Genomic DNA, 21,309 nt, shown 5'->3' on the forward strand with positions numbered 1-21,309 from the left:
ACAGTGTGTGTGTGTGTGTGTATGTGCATATATATACATATATATATATATATATATATATATATATATATATATATATATATATATATATATACACACACACACACACACACACACACACACTTTTGCACATCCTGTCATACCAGTGACTGGGTGTTACTGCAATAGACTTTGCAGCATTAAGGTTAACGATTAATCGATTATTTGATTGTTAATTTAAACGACGATCGATCATGGAAATGATTGAAAATTGACATCCCTACACAGAAGTATAGAAAATTCTACATTGATTTAAACATTTTTTTGCAAAAAACGACACTGATATCGGATCAGAATTACTGTTTCTTCTCATAGTGACAGCCAATCACATTAGTTTTCTGGTATTGCATGCACTCGATTGGCTTGCGTCTGCGCTTGGGTATTTGCATAAGATGTTCTGACTGGAGGACGGCTGCATTGGCGCTTGAGAAGTCTTCAACTTCTATTTAGAATTAATTTCTAGAATTAATTTCACCATCCTTGACATCACTTCATTTAAAAGTAAACGAGAGGCGTTGACGCCCCGTGTGATGGGGTGTTATATGTCTGGATACCGCTGCACAAATCTTTCAACAACGAGAAATGTAGTTCCTGCACGGCCTTACATCCAGGACAGCAGAATGGTCAGGATGACCTGAAACACATAACCAACTGAAATCAATTTAAAAGTATTTAGTCTTGCCTGAGTGATGCTGAAACAACCAGGTTTAGTTTTTCACCCAGGAGAAACTGCTTCCTGTGGAACAGTCTCCATGAAGAATGATCTCTTGATCCTGGATCCTTGCTGCCATCCACGCAGAGATGATTTGGAGGATATGTGGTTGTGTCTAAAGGGTAATGAATCAATGTTACAAGAATACTGATAGCAGCACTGTTGATCCTGTAACTTATGTAAATGTTTTCAGTACCGAACAAGTCAGGAACCAAATTAGTACCAGTTCTTGAAACCCATCTCTACTTGTAATAGTTGTCTTGTTGCTGCTGCCCAGACTGTCTCTTCCCCTGATGATAAATATATGTGTTCATTTTAAAGCAATAAATAATACATTTAAATTACTAGGTGGTAACAAATATATTTCCTTATAAGGAACTCACTGAATCATGGACTCAACTGGTGGTTGTCAGGGACTAAGAAAGTGAACAATTTGTTTACTTTTTGTGAAACGAAAGTATCAGATCAATTTGAGAATTAAACTAGCATTAAAAAGCATGCATGTGAAAAACACCATCAACACCAATAATGAACAGATGATAGAATTTACAAGCCTGCCACTTGAGGGAGAAAAGGGGAAATTATTAATCCCACATAACGTTACACTGAACATGATTTCGGCAGACTCGGTCTAATTAACGTTAAACTTTATATTTAACGTTATATCGGATTATATTCAAGTTCACAGCATGGATAGCATGAGCATCATCAAGCTCGAGCATCAGGTATTCAAACAAACTAATTAACGTTACTACGGTTAAAAATTTAATTATTAGAAAGTTAACTCTGTATAGTTTATAGTGATAAATTTCAAATAATTTAAAACAGGTAAGGTTATATTCGATTTTAACAGTTACAGTTACCTTAGACCACCTCTGAGACTGCTTTTGAGCTAATTAACCAAACAGAGCATTTATTTATTAAATTGAAAGAGAAAACCTACAAAAATACAAAACACTACTCCTCTTTGATGGCATTTACCGTTGTATCAGTTAAAATCTATGAATAAAAGTAGATTTATAGGACTTACCTTTCCTCCGTGTCCGTCCGCTGGAAGTTGACCGTTACAAAATAACGGGCACGCGCACGTCGCGCACTTCACTCAGAAAGTGACGTGCGCTGCTAGTTTAAGGTTTAAATGTTCTTTTGTCCCGTACTCTCTTTCATTAACAAACATTATCACCATTTGCTAAGTAAATTGTTTATTTTATTTTATTGTTCTTAAACTGATGGCATATATATATATATATATATATATATATATATATATATATATATATATAATTATTTTAACATGCTTGATTAATTTTTTTGTATATTTCCCAAAGAATATGCTGTTCAAATGGTATCTTAATAATAATAATACATCTAGTGCAATAATATTAAAAGTTATCTGAAGACCAGCTGACCACGTCGCTACAACGTCCCCAATGGGACTAACTAGCGACGTCTTTTGAGTACGTGCCCTCAACGTTTCTGGGAAGTTAGCCAAGATTTAAAAAAATGGAACTTTACCATGACGTCCTCACAACGTTGCCATAAAGTAATGTCGCGCTGACCAAATGACGACTAACTGGCGACGTCCTCACAACATTCTGTGTTTGCTGGGCACTCTCCAATGACGATTTTTACTTCACGCCTACCTAGCGGTCCATAGCGGACTCGCGGACACAGAAAGTTTGACAGACGGTTTAAGATGCAGGCTTGCATGACCTGACGTGCAACATTTCAGAAAATGTGCGTTCACAAATGTAGCCTATTTTGACCCAAATATGGAAAGCACTTTTTAATTTAATAATATGAGGTTCTCTCTTGACATATTTGCCACATTTTTTCAATTAAGGATTGTTACATAGTGTATGTTGTTTCCATTTATCTGAACTTCTTCAAGTGAGTTGCGGGGCAAAAAAAAAAAAAAAACACAATTCAGCACTTCTCCTTCAATACTGCGACTGTTGACAGTTTGTACATGTTCATTCGCTGGCATTTTTTGAATTTCTTTTTTTTCTCCATTAAAAAACAAATGTGTCCATTCTGATGCACAATTTTACCTAATGGCTGTTGATGACTATTTGAATTGAATTCTGCCAAAGTGCGCGCTTGTATGTGTTCGTTAAATGCTTATGCCAGTGCTCATGTCTGAAAATAATATATGAAGAACATGGGTAACCTAGATTAGTGCCGGGCTCTGTTCTGAAGTAAAATAATTATAATTACTGTTAACCAAGAGTAACACATTTTAACGGATTAATTGCCTATTTTCATTTGCTGAATGTTTTCTTTATTTTTAATTTTTTAAACACGAAAAAAAAAAAAATTAAGTTTGTCAGAGGAAAAAAATATATGAGTCGTGTATAGGTTTCATTTGAACGGATCAATCACCTATTTTCGTTTGCTGCATGTTTTTTTTTTGTTTTTTTAAACATGCTAAAAAATAAATCAGAGTTTGTGAGAGGAAAAAAATTGGCTATAGGCTCAATCGGGAGAAATCAAACGTTTCCCTATCTGTGATGTTGCCCATTTGAAGCTTAACTATTATTCATGAGGTAAATAGGCTGTGTGCGTTTCAGTATTGATGAAAAAAAAGTATCATAATTAACAATATGTCAAAGTGCTCACGTCGAATGTCTGGTGAACGACTTCTGTTTCCATTATGTGCTTCTGTTCACGATCAGCTGAAACAAATAATACTTAATTTTTGGTCACACATAAGGCATAATTCAAAAATGCTGGTTGTTTGAAAAATCAAGAATAATAACAGAGTTAATACTAATTATTGCTAAATGCTGGACCGTTCCCATTTCGCTCTGCATATGGAACCTGAAGATTTTTTTAAACCAAGAATGAATTGAAATGAAAATGAAATTAAAACATTTAGCTTATATATATATATATATATATATATATATATATATATATATATATATATATATATATATATATATATATAGGCCTTATATTTATTTACTGTTTAATAAAAATAGCATGCATATGATCCTTTGTGTTAAGGTCTTCTTTTAATTTTTGTTTAGTAGACTGTAGTCTAAGACTATCCTACGTTTTAAAAATTAACAAATTGTAAAAAAAAGTTTTTTTTTAAAGGTTACAATGTTATATCATAATGTTATTGTTGTTTTACTTCCTTCTTTTATCTCATTTTACAATTACATTCATTTCGCAAGGCGTCCCTTTGCAGCAACTGGCGGTAGTTTCACGAATGATTTTAACACGCGACTGAATTTCAGTTACCACCACGGCACTGCCGCGGTGGTAAGCCCCAGAAAGGCTGGCCACCTACTGTATATACCACACTGCCAGCAAACAGAGAGATTCGGTCTGTCTGCGGTGACTCTTGTAGCGATTCAAGAGGTTTCATGTTTTCTGACACCTTTAAAAAAAAAAACTCCAAGTGAACAACGACCACAAAACACGCTGAGCATCTCAGAACAAAATCTCCAGATGCTCTCCTGAGAACCAGACTGAAAAACCTGATCAGCTGTCTGGACTTTTGATGTACCAGCAACAACCTGAACATTTCAGAAACTTTACAACATCACCTTGAACCTCATTTAAACACAATCCTCATAGTTGAAACACTTATTTCAGTGTCCTTCTGCAGTGAGTTGAAGTTCCCTTTTACACGAATACTTGAAGTATTTGACAGGGTTCCCAAGTCTCACACTTTGGTCGTAAGACTCACACAGTTCACACGCACACACACCACACTGTGTATTTCTCACGCTGGAAAGGCAATGCCAACCAAGTTGTCCTGCAAGCTTTATATATAACGGTGAATATAATGCGCTGAACACAAAGTGAAGTTTCCTGCCCCCAGCACGTATCTCAGATTGCGTTCGTTGCTAGGCAACATAGATGCGCGAGCACACAGAAGTTGACAGAACATTCTCGGTCACCGTACATTTGTTACTAGGTAACCAACAACATCACGCAAACACACGTCGTGATGGAGAGGGTCAGTCGGAAGAAAGCTCTTCTAGAACATTTAACATACAGCCCATCGTACACATTATTATTGATGCAGCAAAAACTCTGCCACTACTTTGCAGCCAGACCAGAATCTTTGGCTCAGTTTAACTAGCTAAAGTTATCTGAAACTAAGGGAAATGTTAGTGGGTATGAGAAGAAATGAAGATGTATCTCTTCATTTTATTTTTAATTATATATTATACTGTATTAATAATATTTCTAGTTAAATTAAGACTACATGTATTAAAGCAAAGTGCTCTGGGTAATATTTTACATCCTGTCATCCTATTGCCATTTCATTTGTGTTTTCAAAGCAACAAACACTTACAACACAAAACACATTTCATAAACTGGAGTGTGTACTCTTGTGCATGCATGCACACACACACACACACACACACACACACACCTTAATATACTAATATGTCCATTTGTTCACAATTTCCCACCACACAATAAATCATTATACCATTTCATCTAGACACATTCAAATAGCAAAAATATTTGTTTTTCCAAACTATTTAGAGCAATGTTATATTTTTGTAATTTTTGTATATGTGTAATTTTGAAATATAACGTTAAAGTTAGTATAGTTAGCAATTAATATATTTAACCATTGTTGTAAATTCAATTTGTGCTGGTAAATTATGAACAATGAGTCAAATTGGGGGGCGGGGCTCCATTAAGCTCCTCCCCTAACTGCATGTGATCTCACTCTAAGCTTTTGAAAAAACTTGAGAACCCTGATTTCCAAAAAAAACACTTCCTTTCTGCATAAATACTGGCCACACAAACAGATGAGGAACACAACACAGTCCACTACAGCGAGAGAAACTAGTGTTAGTTTACTGAATGTGGAAATGAAAATATAGAAAAGGGTAAAACTCAGAGAAGAAGAAATAACATATATGTTTGATATCTAAAAATATATGGACGTCGTATGAGGTAAAGTCAGAACAGATATCACAGATTTCAACGCCAGAAGAATTGAGTCATATAGCATGGATAAAGATTCAATAATGGACTCAGAAGACCGAATAGAAAGGACTGTTGATATCTACGTCAGTGCAGAGACTGTAAGAGACATGAAACATAAGAAAGAGACAGAAGACTTCAACACAGAAGAACCCCGAACACCTCGACGCACAGAAGACTTCAACACAGAAGAACCCCGAACACCTTGACACACAGAAGACTTCAACACAGAAGAACCCCGAACACCTCGACACACAGGTAACTGAGATTAAAGGACATTTTCTGATTATTCTCTCTCTTCCAGGTCCTCCAGTATGATCTGACATGCTCCATTTGTTGATGGTGGTTAATGCTTTATTTTTGTCCTGAAAGTGACTGATTGTTTTGCTAGAGAAGACACTTAATTATCAACCAGGGTCATGTGGATTAGTTTAAAGCTTCCCAAATATGGATTTTTGACCTTTAGAAAAGGTTTATTTTGAGACTTGTTCACGTTTTCCTCCAAAACCAAAAATGTATAAAATACAGGACATACAGTGAAACTCGGATGAGTAAATAATCAGGAAACCATTTTTGAGTGAACTGTTCCTCTGCATTTACTTCCAAAACACAAGAACAAAAACCACACTAATAAACGTCTGACAAGCGTTAAAGTTAGTCTACAGTTCACATGTTTCAGAAGATGTGAGTCGTATGATATGAGGAAGTGAAGAGACTAACATCATATCTATCCTCTTCAGGAAGTGATGGTGTGACGATCTCCAGAGCAGCTGGTGTGTGTTTGGGGCTGATGTGTGTTCTTCTGATGACTGCAGTCATAGTGCTGTGTTTCATCTTCATTCAAGAGAGACAACTGACTAAGTTCACCAACATCACAGAAGAGAGAGACCAGCTACTAACTAAGATCACCAACATCACTCAAGAGAGAGAACAGCTACTAACCAACAATACGAACCTCACAGAAGAGAGACAACAGCTACTAACTAAGATCACCAACCTCACTCAAGAGAGAGAACAGCTGCTAACCAACAATAGGAGCCTCACAGAAGAGAGAGAGCAGTTGAAATCAGAAAGAAATGATCTTCAGAAGTTTGTGGGTAAGTTTCTTTAGTCTTAACTTGATTTAAAGCAGACTGTCCTGGATCTGTTGTGTAGCTAATGCCTGTACTTGACCTTTCTTTAACTCTTTATGTTTATAATGATTATTGATAGAGATGTCAGCGGAGTATAAATAATAATTTAAGCCATATTTTAAATTAACTTTATAAGTCAATATTCATTTAATTGAGCATAAGAATTTCTTCTTTATGGTTTTTGATTGCTAACACAATTCATGAAACAAAAGTCACCATTTTCTCACAACTGTAAGCACAATCTCAAAACTACACACCAACTTGTTCAAACTACTAATTTAAAATCAGATATTCACAGGTTTTTTTCAAATTGTTGAAGCACAATTTTGAAAACAGGGCTCGGTTTTTCAAACCCCTTCACACAACACTACACCAAAGTAGCACAACACTTCTATACAATGTCTTAAAAACCTTATTTTGTTGTCATAAACACAACCATCATATGGTCTGACTCTGTTTGAATCAGTTAAACACTCCTGTGCTCAACCTAAAACACTTTTAGCACTTAACACAAAGTGTAAAAATAAATTCACCAACACCACATGACACCAATTGTGCAGACTGGTGAAAATATTAATTTATTTTCATGTACTCAAGTCAGTCAATACTGAACATTTCAACAAAACATTTTCCAGTTTTCATATATTACAGTATTACTGAACATACCATTGTACTCTGAGCTTACAGTAATACTGTAACAAATTACATATCCAGTTCAGTACAGAAAAAAAGAAAAACACTAAACACCTCCGCCAAGCTGGATCTGGCCACAGGGCCTCGTCAACATCACAGGCTATATTTTCATTTGCAAGGCAACGTGGGAAGAATCTTCTCGAGTGACGAATCCACCCTTGTATGGATGCTGGTTCAATTTGATCACATAGCTTGGAGGAAGCATGTGATAGCAATGTATTGCATCTGGTTCCTTTGGTTTGCTGCTGTGATGATATTGTGTAATCGGTCTAAAAATGTAAGAATGAGTTCAGTGTTGTAAGGACCCAAGTTGGCACGGCGGTGGAGGACCCCATTCTGTGTAATGGCAGCACTAAGGGTAATGTTCCCCCCACGTTGCCCTGGTACATTGACAATAGCCCCGTGACCGATGTTTCTTCCCCTTCTTCGTACTGTTGTCAGGTTAAATCCAGCCTCAATGTAAATAAACTCATGCGGGACTTCCTCCGCATCCATTTGCAAAACTCTCTGAAATACAGCAAAAGATCACATTGTGTAGATCAGTATACTGTAGGTCTGCTATACAGTAAAATTACATGTACAGTAAAAGGTTATGTGTGCAGTACACAATACTACAGTCAGTGAACAAAACGTACCACCACAGATTCACGCCGCAGGACTTTCACCGTCTGAATTTCTTTCAAATGGCACTTTATACAGTCGTTTCATCAGACGATGTTTTTTAAGGATAAGGGCTATTGTTGACAGAGAGACCTGTTGGACATTATTGAAAATTAGGTGATCATTGACAATATGGACTTGAATTTCTCGAAATCTGACTGCATTATTGGCCAAAACGAGGTTTATGATCTCTCTCTCTCATGCTCCTGTGTGAATATGGGGCTCCTCCCTCCTTGGTGTTCACGACGTTCAATCCTATGTTGGCCAAACAAAATACACAGCTTACTGTATATTTTGGTACTGTATATATTCCTGTATGTATCATTTTAGAGTACATATACAGTAGTGTTGATATAGTACATGCAGTAAGCAATGGATTCTGTTGACTGAAGAGAAGTTTCTCACCTGTGCTCTTGAGGAAATGTCCGAACTATTGATGCCACCTTGTACCTGCTTAGGTTAGGCTGTACTCTCAATCCAGCCTCCCTCAGTGTTAGTCCGTGGTTTATAACATGGTCCACAATTGTACGAATTTCTTACACAGATTTGGTTTTCTTCTTTGTGCATGTCCTACCCCTCCTCCAGGTCTTCCTCGTCCTCTCCCTCTTCCTCTTCCTTCACCTGGTACTCTCTGGATTCTCCCTCTCATCCGCACTCTCTCTCTTCCTCTCCCTCTTCCTCTTCCTTCACCTGGTACTTTCTGGATTCCCCCTCTCATCCGCACTCTCTCTCTTCCTCTCTCTCTTCCTCTCCCTCTTCCTTTTTTTACAGTATTGTTCAAAATAATAGCAGTACAATGTGACTAACCAGAATAATCAAGGTTTTTCGTATATTTTTTTATTGCTACGTGGCAAACAAGTTACCAGTAGGTTCAGTAGATTGTCAGAAAACAAATGAGACCCAGCATTCATGATATGCACGCTCTTAAGGCTGTGCAATTGGGCAATTAGTTGAATTAGTTGAAAGGGGTGTGTTCAAAAAAATAGCAGTGTGGCATTCAATCACTGAGGTCATCAATTTTGTGAAGAAACAGGTGTGAATCAGGTGGCCCCTATTTAAGGATGAAGCCAACACTTGTTGAACATGCATTTGAAAGCTGAGGAAAATGGGTCGTTCAAGACATTGTTCAGAAGAACAGCGTACTTTGATTAAAAAGTTGATTAGAGAGGGGAAAACCTATAAAGAGGTGCAAAAAATGATAGGCTGTTCAGCTAAAATGATCTCCAATGCCTTAAAATGGAGAGCAAAACCAGAGAGACGTGGAAGAAAACGGAAGACAACCATCAAAATGGATAGAAGAATAACCAGAATGGCAAAGGCTCAGCCAATGATCACCTCCAGGATGATCAAAGACAGTCTGGAGTTACCTGTAAGTACTGTGACAGTTAGAAGACGTCTGTGTGAAGCTAATCTATTTTCAAGAATCCCCCGCAAAGTCCCTCTGTTAAAAAAAAGGCATGTGCAGAAGAGGTTACAATTTGCCAAAGAACACATCAACTGGCCTAAAGAGAAATGGAGGAACATTTTGTGGACTGATGAGAGTAAAATTGTTCTTTTTGGGTCCAAGGGCCACAGGCAGTTTGTGAGACGACCCCCAAACTCTGAATTCAAGCCACAGTACACAGTGAAGACAGTGAAGCATGGAGGTGCAAGCATCATGATATGGGCATGTTTCTCCTACTATGGTGTTGGGCCTATTTATCGCATACCAGGGATCATGGATCAGTTTGCATATGTTAAAATACTTGAAGAGGTCATGTTGCCCTATGCTGAAGAGGACATGCCCTTGAAATGGTTGTTTCAACAAGACAATGACCCAAAACACACTAGTAAACGGGCAAAGTCTTGGTTCCTGTCATGACCTGGCTCTAAAGCCATGACAAAACTAAAAGGACGCAGTTTTAACCCACAAAAATGAAATTTATTAACTGAACAAAAACACCAATACAACAACTAACATAACATAATACAACAGTGACGTGTGAGAATCAGTAAAGTCAGTAGAATGAGGTGCATGTTTGAATGAATGGATCGTATACTGTTGCGTGTTGCATGAACAAAACAACCAGTGCACGGGAGAGAAGGGCTCTCCCTTCACAAAGAGAGTGGCAGGTTTATAAAGGCGTGAAACACCTGGGCCCAGGTGTCCCCAATCTCGCTGACAAATGATAGCCACGCCCCCTGCAACAGAGAACATACCATACACAAGGAAACAGTCCTGACCAACAGGCCATCACACCCCCCCCCATAAGAACGGGGTCCCAAAGGTAATCCCGTCATCAACATATGACTAGTAACACAATTCATAACTCGATAAAGAAAATAATAAAAAAAAAAAAAAAAAACTATATGAACATGATTATTAAACAAAGCTACATAAAAACAACAAACCTCTTACTTGACCATAATCAGTCCGGTTCCACAGTTCACCACCCCCTTTACCACTTCCTTAGCTCAGCAATCCGTGCACCTAGGAAGCAAATTGGGAATTTGGGAAAAAAAAAAAAAAAAAAAAAAAACAGGAGGGGAACCTTAAGCCCGTAGATTAAACCTGTGGAGCTCTAGACAACGCGTCTGCCACCACGTTGTCAGTCCCCTTAATGTAACGGACATCCAGGCAATACGATTGCAGGAACAGGGACCACCTAATTAATCCCTCAACGTGATCTCAGACACACCCTCTGACCTAGAACCTTCCACACTTGATGGGGCGCAACACAGTGACGGCTGGGGCATGCGGGAATAATAGGGTTTTAACAAATTCACATGACAAAGTTGTGTGCTCTTCCTGCGATCCGGTGTAGCAATCACATAATTTTGCTCCGTCACTTGTTTCACCACCATATAAGGTCCTGCAAATTTGGCTTGGAATGGCGACTGGATAATAGGGAACAAAGCAAGCACCTGGTCACCTGGATTAAAAACTCTCCGCTCTGTATTCCTATCATACCAGGACTTCATTTTCACCTGTGTTGAAGTCAACTTCTCTTTAGCCAGATTTCCTGCAGTATACAGACGATGGCGAAAACCATTCACAAAGTCAATTAAATTCTTAGGAGGCTCTGTCTCCCTCCAATGGTCGGCCAGTGCAGCCAATGGACCACGAACAGTGTGGGAAAATACAAGTTTATTTGGGCTAAACCCAAGGCTTTCTTGCGTTACCTCTCTGGCCGACAACATTAACCATGGTAACCCTTCTTCCCAATCCCTACCCAACTCAGTGCAGTATGAACGGAGAAGTGATTTCAATGACTGATGAAAGCGTTCCAACGCCCCCTGACTCTGTGCATAATAGGCCGAGGCTTGATTGTGTTGAACTCAAAGTTGTTTTAAAACTTGCGCAAACACATGAGAACAGAAGTTTGACCCTCGGTCAGATTGAACTATTTTTGGAATACCAAAAATTGAAATAACCTGAGAAAGCCTCGAACCTCGATGTTCGCAATAGCGATTGCTTGTTGACTTTTACAAAGCGTCTTAAGACATATCTTTTTATACAGGCTTTTTTATAATTTTTTTTATTAAGACTTAAATCCACTTTATATGTATATGCTGTTTGTTTCTTGTTTGTTTTGTCTTATGCAGTGACCTGTATATTGCTTGTAAGGTGACCTTGGGTGTTCTGAAAGGCGCCATGAAATAAAATGCATTATTATTATTATTATTAGAAAGAGCACGAACTACTGACCTGGCTGAAATAGTGCGCAACGGATATGCGACTGGATAGCGGGTGCTCTGACACATCACCGTTAATAAATAGACAGCGCCAGACTTTGATCGCGGTAAAGGGCCAACACAGTCGATAATCAAATGCTCGAATGGCTGACTAACAGCAGGAATGGGATACAGTGGGGCAGATTTCAAAACTTGATTAGGCTTGGCTGTCAGCTGACACGTATGACACGTTTTAATATATAAGGAAACATCTCTTTTTAAACAAGGCCAAAAAAAATGTCTCAACAAACGATCATATGTCTTCTTTACACCAGAGTGTCCCGACTCATTGTGTGCAATTTTTAACACTGACTGCCTAAGCTTAGCTGGTAGAACAAGCTGGAAGATAGAGTCCCCAACCACATTACCCCTGTGCGAAGTCCATTTTCTCACCAACAGAGAATTCTGCAGAAAATATCCACAGGCGCTGTCCTCGACCTCCCCGTCAGGCCTGACCTGATCATACAATGCTGTCAGTGAAGAATCTAATTGCTGCTCCGCCACCAACTCACTATGGGACAGAGATACAGGGAAATCGGCCAAAGGCAATGACAACTTTTTTAAACCTTTACCAGTGTGAAAAACAGATTCATGCTCAGTGTTGGCACGCGCCCTAGCGCGGGTTACAGCGCAGGCTGCAAATGCCTCAGGAAAATCCCGTTGGCATTCATCAGGATCTTGCCTCAACTGCGGCGCCAACTCGGCAATGATGGGCGGAATAACATCAGGCCAAACCCGAGTACCCGCCAATTTGTTACCGAGAATCAAAGAGACTCCCTTAATTGGCAGCGCTGGGCGCACAGCAAGCGCAGCTTCGCCCTGAAACAAATCACAATCAATAACCACTCTATGTAATGGTACAGACAAAACATTCAAGCCCATTCCACGAACTGGAATAAAACTGCCAATTTCAGACTCTTTGGATAAAGGTAACACGCCTGCCTGAATAAATGAATCAAATGCTCCCGTGTCCCTCAAAATATTCACCGGCACTTTTACCTCACTGCCAACCAGATTCACATAACCCCTTCTCACAAACGGCAAATAAGACTTCATAGCAGCTGAACACGAGCTGTCTACAGGGTAACCCGAATCTCCGGTTGTCAGGTTTCCAGGCACAGCCAAGCCCGCGCCTTTTACCTGAGAACCTGGAACAAATTTTGTCTTATGAGCCTTAAGCATGTAGCAGTCAGCCTCCCAATGACCGCGTTTATGACAATAGTTGCAACGTTTATCCGCTTCACGTGAACCACCACCCCCGTCGGACTGAAAAACTCTATTTGTACTAGACGAAACATCAAGCATTGTACTCATCCCAGTCCCTATATAATTCGTTGGAACCCTGTGTTCAACAAATGCATGTTTATGTATCAACACAAAATCATCAGCCAGCGCAGCTGCTTCGGCCACAGTTTTTGCCTTTTGCTCACTGATATATATGGCAACACGTTCGGGAACTGAGTCTTTAAACTGTTCCAATATAACGAGTTCCCATAAACTCTCAAAATCAGTGACCTCAGCAGACGCACACCATCGTGAAAAGCAAGTGGTTAAATCCCGCACAAATTCTAGATGGCTCTGCTTCGGACCTTTTTTCCAAGATCTAAATCTTTGTCTGTAATATTCTGGAACGCGTTCATAAGCCTTCAACACGGCAGCTTTCACCCTTGCATAATCTTGACTATCTGCCGCAGTTACTGCTGAATAGGCCTCTTGAGCTTTACCAGTTAACACGCATTGAAGCATCAAAGCACGAGCTGCTGCCGGCCAGTTACGTGCATCTGCAACCCTTTCAAATAGCAGAAAAAAAGAATCTGGATCACTCTCCGAAAACTTCGGCACCAGTCGCAAATTTCCCAACACATCAAAATCAGAGCTAAGCTGCTGAGGATCTGAAGCTAACTCCAAATGCACTCCAGGTCGAGATGTACTTTTACCCTCGCGAATCACCTCGAGTTGATGTTCCAAATCCAAGCGCGTTTGCTCAGTTTGCTGACGCAACTTTTCCACAGCCAAATCTTTCTCGATTGTGGCGTTCACTTTATATTTATCATATTCGATTTGCAACATAAAAAGTTCTTTCCTCTCTGCAAAACTCAATCCCTCCATTGATACAGGCGCAAAAGACGAATCAGTCAATTTTTCTTCCACCAAAATTTTCTGTTCAACCAATTTACTCTTTACACTGCCTTTTATTTTTTCTTTTTTAGAACTACTACTAACCTCAACTTGATAGTAGTCTGCTAACTGCAGCAACTGCTCTTTTGTACATTGCTCAAACGCCTTTTCCGACGGACAAGCAATAAATTCCTCCACAATCGACATTATCAAAATGCGCAAAAACAGCTCAGCAAGTATATAACTCAAAACACACAATGGCCAAGATCTAAATGCAAAGGATGTCCCCCTAACTAACTCAGCCCCCAAAAGCTACCTACCTAAACTAAAACCTTTCTCTTCATGCAGTTACCGGCGGTGGGCATTTAAGCACCAACGCCCGATGGACAGGACAAGCAACCAGAACCTGGCGACTCGCCCCAGACCACGGATGTGCGCCCGAGACAATTGCTCTAACCGCCTTCACCACAACACTACAAAACCCAGCCCAAAAAAAAAAAAAAAAATCCAAAAGAGCAACGCCACTACACCTAACAGGGACACCGATTGCAGCCCATGAATAACTCAGTAACAGTCATACACTTATTTACCTGAATTGTTGCGCACCAAAGTCGAAAAAAAAAGAGAGAGAAGGAGAGAGAGAGAGAGAGAGAGAGAGAGAGAGAGTAAAAAAACCAAACTCACCGCACACAAAGTTTCAACTGCGTCCGCTTCAAACAAAGCCACTTTGCCGCCTCAGGATTCCAACACCTGATCGAAGCAATAATGAATCCTCAACATCAGCTGATGTACAGTATGACGACACACTATACACAATATTCTGACCCGACCTCGCAAAACAAAACCAAAAACAATACAACACCTACTCCATAACTTAATAAAATAACAATTAAGCGATATAACGGATCAAAACCAACGGACGAGCCCCCACTTGTCATGACCTGGCTCTAAAGCCATGACAAAACTAAAAGGACGCAGTTTTAACCCACAAAAATGAAATTTATTAACTGAACAAAAACACCAATACAACAACTAACATAACATAATACAACAGTGACGTGTGAGAATCAGTAAAGTCAGTAGAATGAGGTGCATGTTTGAATGAATGGATCGTATACTGTTGCGTGTTGCATGAACAAAACAACCAGTGCACAGGAGAGAAGGGCTCTCCCTTCACAAAGAGAGTGGCAGGTTTATAAAGGCGTGAAACACCTGGGCCCAGGTGTCCCCAATCTCGCTGACAAATGATAGCCACGCCCCCTGCAACAGAGAACATACCATACACAAGGAAACAGTCCTGACCAACAGGCCATCACAGTTCCAAACCAACAAAATTAATGTTATGGAGTGGCCAGCCCAATCTCCAGACCTTAATCCAATTGAGAACTTGTGGGGTGATATCAAAAATGCTGTTTCTGAAGCAAAACCAAGAAATGTGAATGAATTGTGGAATGTTGTTAAAGAATCATGGAGTGGAATAACAGCTGAGAGGTGCCACAAAGTTGGTTGACTCCATGCCACACAGATGTCAAGCAGTTTTAAAAAACTGTGGTCATACAACTAAATATTAGTTTAGTGATTCACAGGATTGCTAAATCCCAGAAAAAAAAAATGTTTGTACAAAATAGTTTTGAGTTTGTACAGTCAAAGGTAGACACTGCTATTTTTTTGAACACACCCCTTTCAACTAATTGCCCAATTGCACAGCCTTAAGAGCGTGCATATCATGAATGCTGGGTCTTGTTTGTTTTCTGAGAATCTACTGAACCTACTGGTAACTTGTTTGCCACATAGCAATAAAAAATATACTAAAAACCTTGATTATTCTGGTTAGTCACATTGTACTGCTATTATTTTGAACAATACTGTATAAGTTTTTAAATGCAAGATATTTCAAGTGTAGCTGAAGTATAATTGCTATAGTCCCACTTTAACACAATCAAATAAACTTCAGTGTATCTTTAGTTACACTTCAGCACTACTTCTGCATAATTCAAATGCATTCAGTACAAAGTTAGTAGTAGTTTAGCAGACTTTAATTTTACCAGTTTAATACACCAAAAGTACAAGTGCAGTGTATTTTTATTAAGTACATAAATATGTAAATGTATTTGTAGTATACTTATCATGACATAAATGTATTTCAAATGCATTTTAGTGTATTTCTATTTCACTAGGGATGTCTCATCTGTGTTTATAGATGGATTGAAGTGCCATCAATCAACTCTTTACTTCTTTTCCTCTGAGAAGAAGAACTGGAATGAGAGCAGAAGATACTGTAGAGAGAGAGGAGCAGATCTGATCATCATCAACAACAGAGAAGAACAAGTGAGTGGCTGAGTGTGTGTGTGTGTGTGTGTGTGTGTGTGTGTGTGTGTGTGTGTGAGAGAGTGTGTGTGTGTGTGAGACAGAGAGAGAGAGTGTGTGTGTGTGTGTGTGTGTGTGTGAGAGAGAGAGTGTGTGTGTGTGTGTGTGTGTGTGTGTGAGTGAGAGAGAGAGAGAGAGAGAGTGTGTGTGTGTGTGTGTGTGTGTGTGTGTGAGAGAGAGACCAGATTCGTGGAAAGGAGCTCTTATTCACAGAATTCCGAAAAAAGATAATATACCTGACAACCCAGCAACATGGAGAGACATATCTTTACTCCCTACTATCTATAAAGTTCTTATGAAATGCATTTTGAACCGCATCCTGCCATGGCTCTGCGAAATGAACATACTGTCGGAAAAACAAAAAGCTTATATCAATCGTCAAGGCACGAACGAGCATGTTTTCTGCCTGAAAACAGCAATCGATGATTTTAAGCATGAATCCACCAAGTTTTATGCAGTTTTTCTAGACTTCTGTGATGCATTCGGCTCATTGCCACACAGCGTTATGATTAAATCTTTAGATGAAATTAACATACCTACACCGTATATCAACATAATTAAGGATATCTACAGAAACTCCTTTATCCAGGTGATCTGTGGAGACCAACTGACTAGACCAATCCAACTAAGAACTGGCATCAAGACAGGCTGCCCATGGAGCGCAGTAAACTTTATCCTAGCCCTTAACCAGTGGCTCAAATGGCTGTGCCTCTGCTCCTCCTCGCATATCAGATCGCCAAACCCTGTCCAGGCCTATGCAGACGATGTTCAGGTGTCATCCAGGGATGAGAAAGTGATTAAAACCATGCTCTCTCATACTGATAAATTCATGCGGTGGTCCGGACTAGAGGTGAAAAACACCAAGTGTGCTGTGTTTTACGAGAGACGCAGTGGAGGTAACAGGTGGTATCAAGCCAAGAAAGACAAGCCACCCTCCTTTTCCATCTTGGGCAATGAAATTAAAGTGTATGCGTGCCATGAAACTTACTGCTATCTCGGACACCGGTTTAACATCGCGGGTGAATGGGAAGAGCAAATACACGAACTTAGCAGTGAATACTGCACAAGACTGGACATGGTGGACTCATCCCCCCTCCCTGTTGCAATGAAGCTACAGGCCATAAGAGAGATTGCCCTTTCCAAAATACAGCATCTCTTCGCAAACATACATATTCCTAAATGCATATTAAACGAGCTGAATAATAAGACTGTAAGCTTGGTAAGACGCTGGATAGGACTAAATACACACTCGACAAGAGACGTGCTGTTCCACAGGTCCAGAGAGGGAGGGCTGGGCGTCCCTCACATAGAGTGGGTGTATACTGCCGCCAGAATAAGCAACCTGTTAAGGATGCTAAATAATGATGACGCAGCCGTGCGTGAGCTTGCCCGAGCCTCACTTTTACTACATCTAGGGAAACGCAAGGTCCCTCTTTGTATATTAGATGACGCCAGCTTCCTTGGGTTCAGAAGAAAACCCAGTGGAAAATTGGACACCAACACACCAGGCTTCGGTGTGCGCTCGGACTGGCTGGACCTGAATGACCTCTGTAACCATGCAAACATCCAACTGCGCTGGAGGAAAACAGCAGGACAGTCGGTGGAAGCCAATGAGAACATCTGCACGGATCCAACCATCACGGCAGAGGCAACCATTACAACTGATGACAACATTCAACTTCTTGATACTCAAAACATCAGAAGGACAATAATCGACCACTTTCACTTGCATATGATACAACACTGGACAGGCCTACGCCTACAAGGACAACTGGCCTGCCTGCCCTGTGCTGACCAGAACCTATCACACACAGTTTTGAAAAACACAGCCCTACAAGATGACATCTACAGATTCACAATTAAAGCTCGTCTTCAGGTACTACCAACAAAGTCCAACTTAGCAACCTGGTTTCCATCTGCACATGAGCCGATCTGCCTGCAACATCACAGCTGGCAAAGAGAGACGATCGCGCACATCCTTAACGGCTGCGCTGCCTATAAAGGACTGTACATCGCACGCCACGACCGTATCGTTGCACTCTCAGCGAAGGAGCTCAGAGACAATGTCAGCCATACCACAATTCACTGTAACGAAAAGATCAAGACAGACTGGTTCCCCCTCCCACATGAACAGTGCGTTACATTGGAAACCGCCATAAATCACTTACCAAATACACCGGATATAATTGTAATTAATGAACACACCAAAGCTGTTAAAATAATAGAAATCGGTTGCACTTTTGATGCCTACATGGACACCTGCTATGCTTCAAAACTGTTGAAATACCAACCATGGTACAATGTTTTTAATAACTTTGGCTACTCTTGTAAAGTTATTGCCCTCATTTTTGGTAGTTTAGGCCATGTGCACAAGTTGTGTGTAAGAGGCCTGCAGATCTGTGGACTACATAAGAACAAGGCCAAAAAACTGACGAGATAGCCTCTACATATGGAGGCGCAGGTGCCACCTTTACCCTTAATGTGCAAAATGGACTGAGATATTGGTTGCTGTTGTACATCTTTCTGTCAAATTTGGATTAAGCCATGATATATGCTTATCTTTTAATCCAAATAAAGAATTTTAAATGTGTGAGACAGAGAGAGAGAGTGTGTGTGTGTGTGAGAGAGAGAGAGTGTGTGTGTGTGTGTGTGTGAGTGAGAGAGAGAGAGAGAGAGAGTGTGTGTGTGTGAGAGAGAGAGAGAGAGAGTGTGTGTGTGTGTGTGTGTGTGAGTGAGAGAGAGAGAGAGAGAGAGTGTGTGTGTGTGTGAGAGAGAGAGAGAGAGTGTGTGTGTGTGTGTGTGTGTGTGTGTGAGAGAGAGAGAGAGAGAGAGAGAGAGAGAGTGTGTGTGTGTGTGTGAGAGAGAGAGAGTGTGTGTGCTAGGGGTGGGCGGATTGATCTAAATATCGATAGTATTGATGAAATCACTGGTATTGGTATCAGATCGATACAACTGTAATTGAATCGATATTTTAATTTAAATATCTCTCATCTACGTTCATTATACTTTGCTCGTGTCTTCTACCTCTACAATCCTGAGCAAACGCTGCTTATACATCCTGGCCCACTGTGCTACTCCTTACTCTCCTTTGATTCGTCTTTGTGTCGTCACGTGACTCACTGACACAACGCGCCGAGGAGCAGCGAACAGAGTGAGCGAAGCTGATAGCACATTGAAGTCCAGAAGGGGGGCTCAGGGAATGTAATCTTCAGTAATAATTGTGTGCACTTTATTTCAATTGCTTGGAGTAAGGGGAGGATTCATTTTCTTTTCTTTTTTTTTTATAGGTTGTAAAGAATTAATTCTACAGTGCCTAATAACTAAGAATTTTGTGGACTTCAATACATGAATACAAAATATTGGCTAAATAATTGATCATTCATCCACCTCAGAAATAATTACATAGACCTACTGCTCTCCCCTACACAAAAGTTTTTTTTTGTTTTGTTTTTAGTAAAAAGTATTGTATTGGTATTGGTATCGGTATCGGCGATGTGTGTGTGTGTGATCATGTGTCTGTGTGTGTGTGATCGCGGTGTTTCGTTTTTAAATTATAGAGAATGTGCTGAAATCAGTCTGTGCTCGTGTTATAAATCATGTTATTGTTTCTCTTCTCAGGATTTTGTGAAGAATATTTGTGGTTCTGATCATTTCTGGATTGGTTTGACTGATGTTGAAGAGGAGGACAGATGGAAATGGGTTGATGGCAGCAACAGCAACATCACCTCTGGGTGAGAAATGACTGAACTGAACTGATTATTATCTAATAAATGATTGTCTCAGTCAGTATCATATCACACAGAAAGCAGCTCTGATCTAACACTGATCTGTTGATGCAGGTTCTGGAAGTCTGGAGAACCAAACAATCAGGGAAACGAAGACTGTGCTAACACTCATTCATCAGGATGGTTTGATACTCAATGTGATAGTAGTGTTAAATGGATCTGTGAGAAGAGTATCCTTAAATAAATGATACATTATAATAAAAATGTACATATATGCATTATGAACAAACAAATACAGTTTTGTTCAAAATAATAGCAGTACAATGTGACTAACCAGAATAATCAAGGTTTTTAGTATATTTTTTATTGCTACGTGGCAAACAAGTTACCAGTAGGTTCAGTAGATTGTCAGAAAACAAATGAGACCCAGCATTCATGATATGCACGCTCTTAAGGCTGTGCAATTGGGCAATTAGTTGAATTTGTTGAAAGGGGTGTGTTCAAAAAAATAGCAGTGTCTACCTTTGACTGTACAAACTCAAAACTATTTTGTACAAACATTTTTTTTGCAATCCTGTGAATCACTAAACTAATATTTAGTTGTATGACCACAGTTTTTTAAAACTGCTTGACATCTGTGTGGCATGGAGTCAACCAACTTGTGGCACCTCTCAGCTGTTATTCCACTCCATGATTCTTTAACAACATTCCACAATTCATTCACATTTCTTGGTTTTGCTTCAGAAACAGCATTTTTGATATCACCCCACAAGTTCTCAATTGGATTAAGGTCTGGAGATTGGGCTGGCCACTTCATAACATTAATTTTGTTGGTTTGGAACCAAGACTTTGCCCGTTTACTAGTGTGTTTTGGGTCATTGTCTTGTTGAAACAACCATTTCAAGGGCATGTCCTCTTCAGCATAGGGCAACATGACCTCTTCAAGTATTTTAACATATGCAAACTGATCCATGATCCCTGGTATGCGATAAATAGGCCCAACACCATAGTAGGAGAAACATGCCCATATCATGATGCTTGCACCTCCATGCTTCACTGTCTTCACTGTGTACTGTGGCTTGAATTCAGAGTTTGGGGGTCGTCTCACAAACTGCCTGTGGCCCTTGGACCCAAAAAGAACAATTTTACTCTCATCAGTCCACAAAATGTTCCTCCATTTCTCTTT

General features: G+C 39.8%; 1 protein-coding gene and 2 long non-coding RNA genes across 4 annotated transcripts in view; 2 read left to right on the forward strand and 1 right to left on the reverse strand.

Moving 5' to 3' along the window:
- Window positions 1-20,410, forward strand: part of LOC113071650 (CD209 antigen-like protein C) — a 291,989-nt gene extending 271,579 nt beyond the window's left edge. The window contains exons 2-5 of one of the 2 annotated variants that reach the window (XM_026244957.1): window positions 6,454-6,802; window positions 16,209-16,359; window positions 20,017-20,129; window positions 20,238-20,410. In XM_026244957.1, coding sequence (XP_026100742.1) covers window positions 6,454-6,802; window positions 16,209-16,359; window positions 20,017-20,129; window positions 20,238-20,367 — 743 coding nt within the window. In that variant the 3' untranslated portion in view covers window positions 20,368-20,410. Of the gene's footprint in view, window positions 1-5,845; window positions 5,972-6,453; window positions 6,803-16,208; window positions 16,360-20,016; window positions 20,130-20,237 lie in introns of those variants that run through there. The other variant, XR_003280184.1, reaches the window with a different exon arrangement.
- Window positions 7,585-8,229, reverse strand: LOC113071662 (uncharacterized). The gene is made up of 2 exons (XR_003280199.1): window positions 8,175-8,229; window positions 7,585-8,046 (listed from the first exon to the last, which is right to left on the reverse strand). It is a non-coding gene; the product is annotated as an uncharacterized LOC113071662 (long non-coding RNA).
- On the forward strand, window positions 10,059-14,537 carry LOC113071664 (uncharacterized). Its single transcript, XR_003280201.1, has 2 exons — window positions 10,059-10,457; window positions 13,402-14,537. It is a non-coding gene; the product is annotated as an uncharacterized LOC113071664 (long non-coding RNA).
- Window positions 20,411-21,309: the final 899 nt, after the last annotated feature.

The sequence above is a fragment of the Carassius auratus genome, unplaced genomic scaffold (genome assembly GCF_003368295.1).
Source record: "Carassius auratus strain Wakin unplaced genomic scaffold, ASM336829v1 scaf_tig00007763, whole genome shotgun sequence".
Lineage (NCBI taxonomy): Eukaryota > Metazoa > Chordata > Actinopteri > Cypriniformes > Cyprinidae > Carassius > Carassius auratus.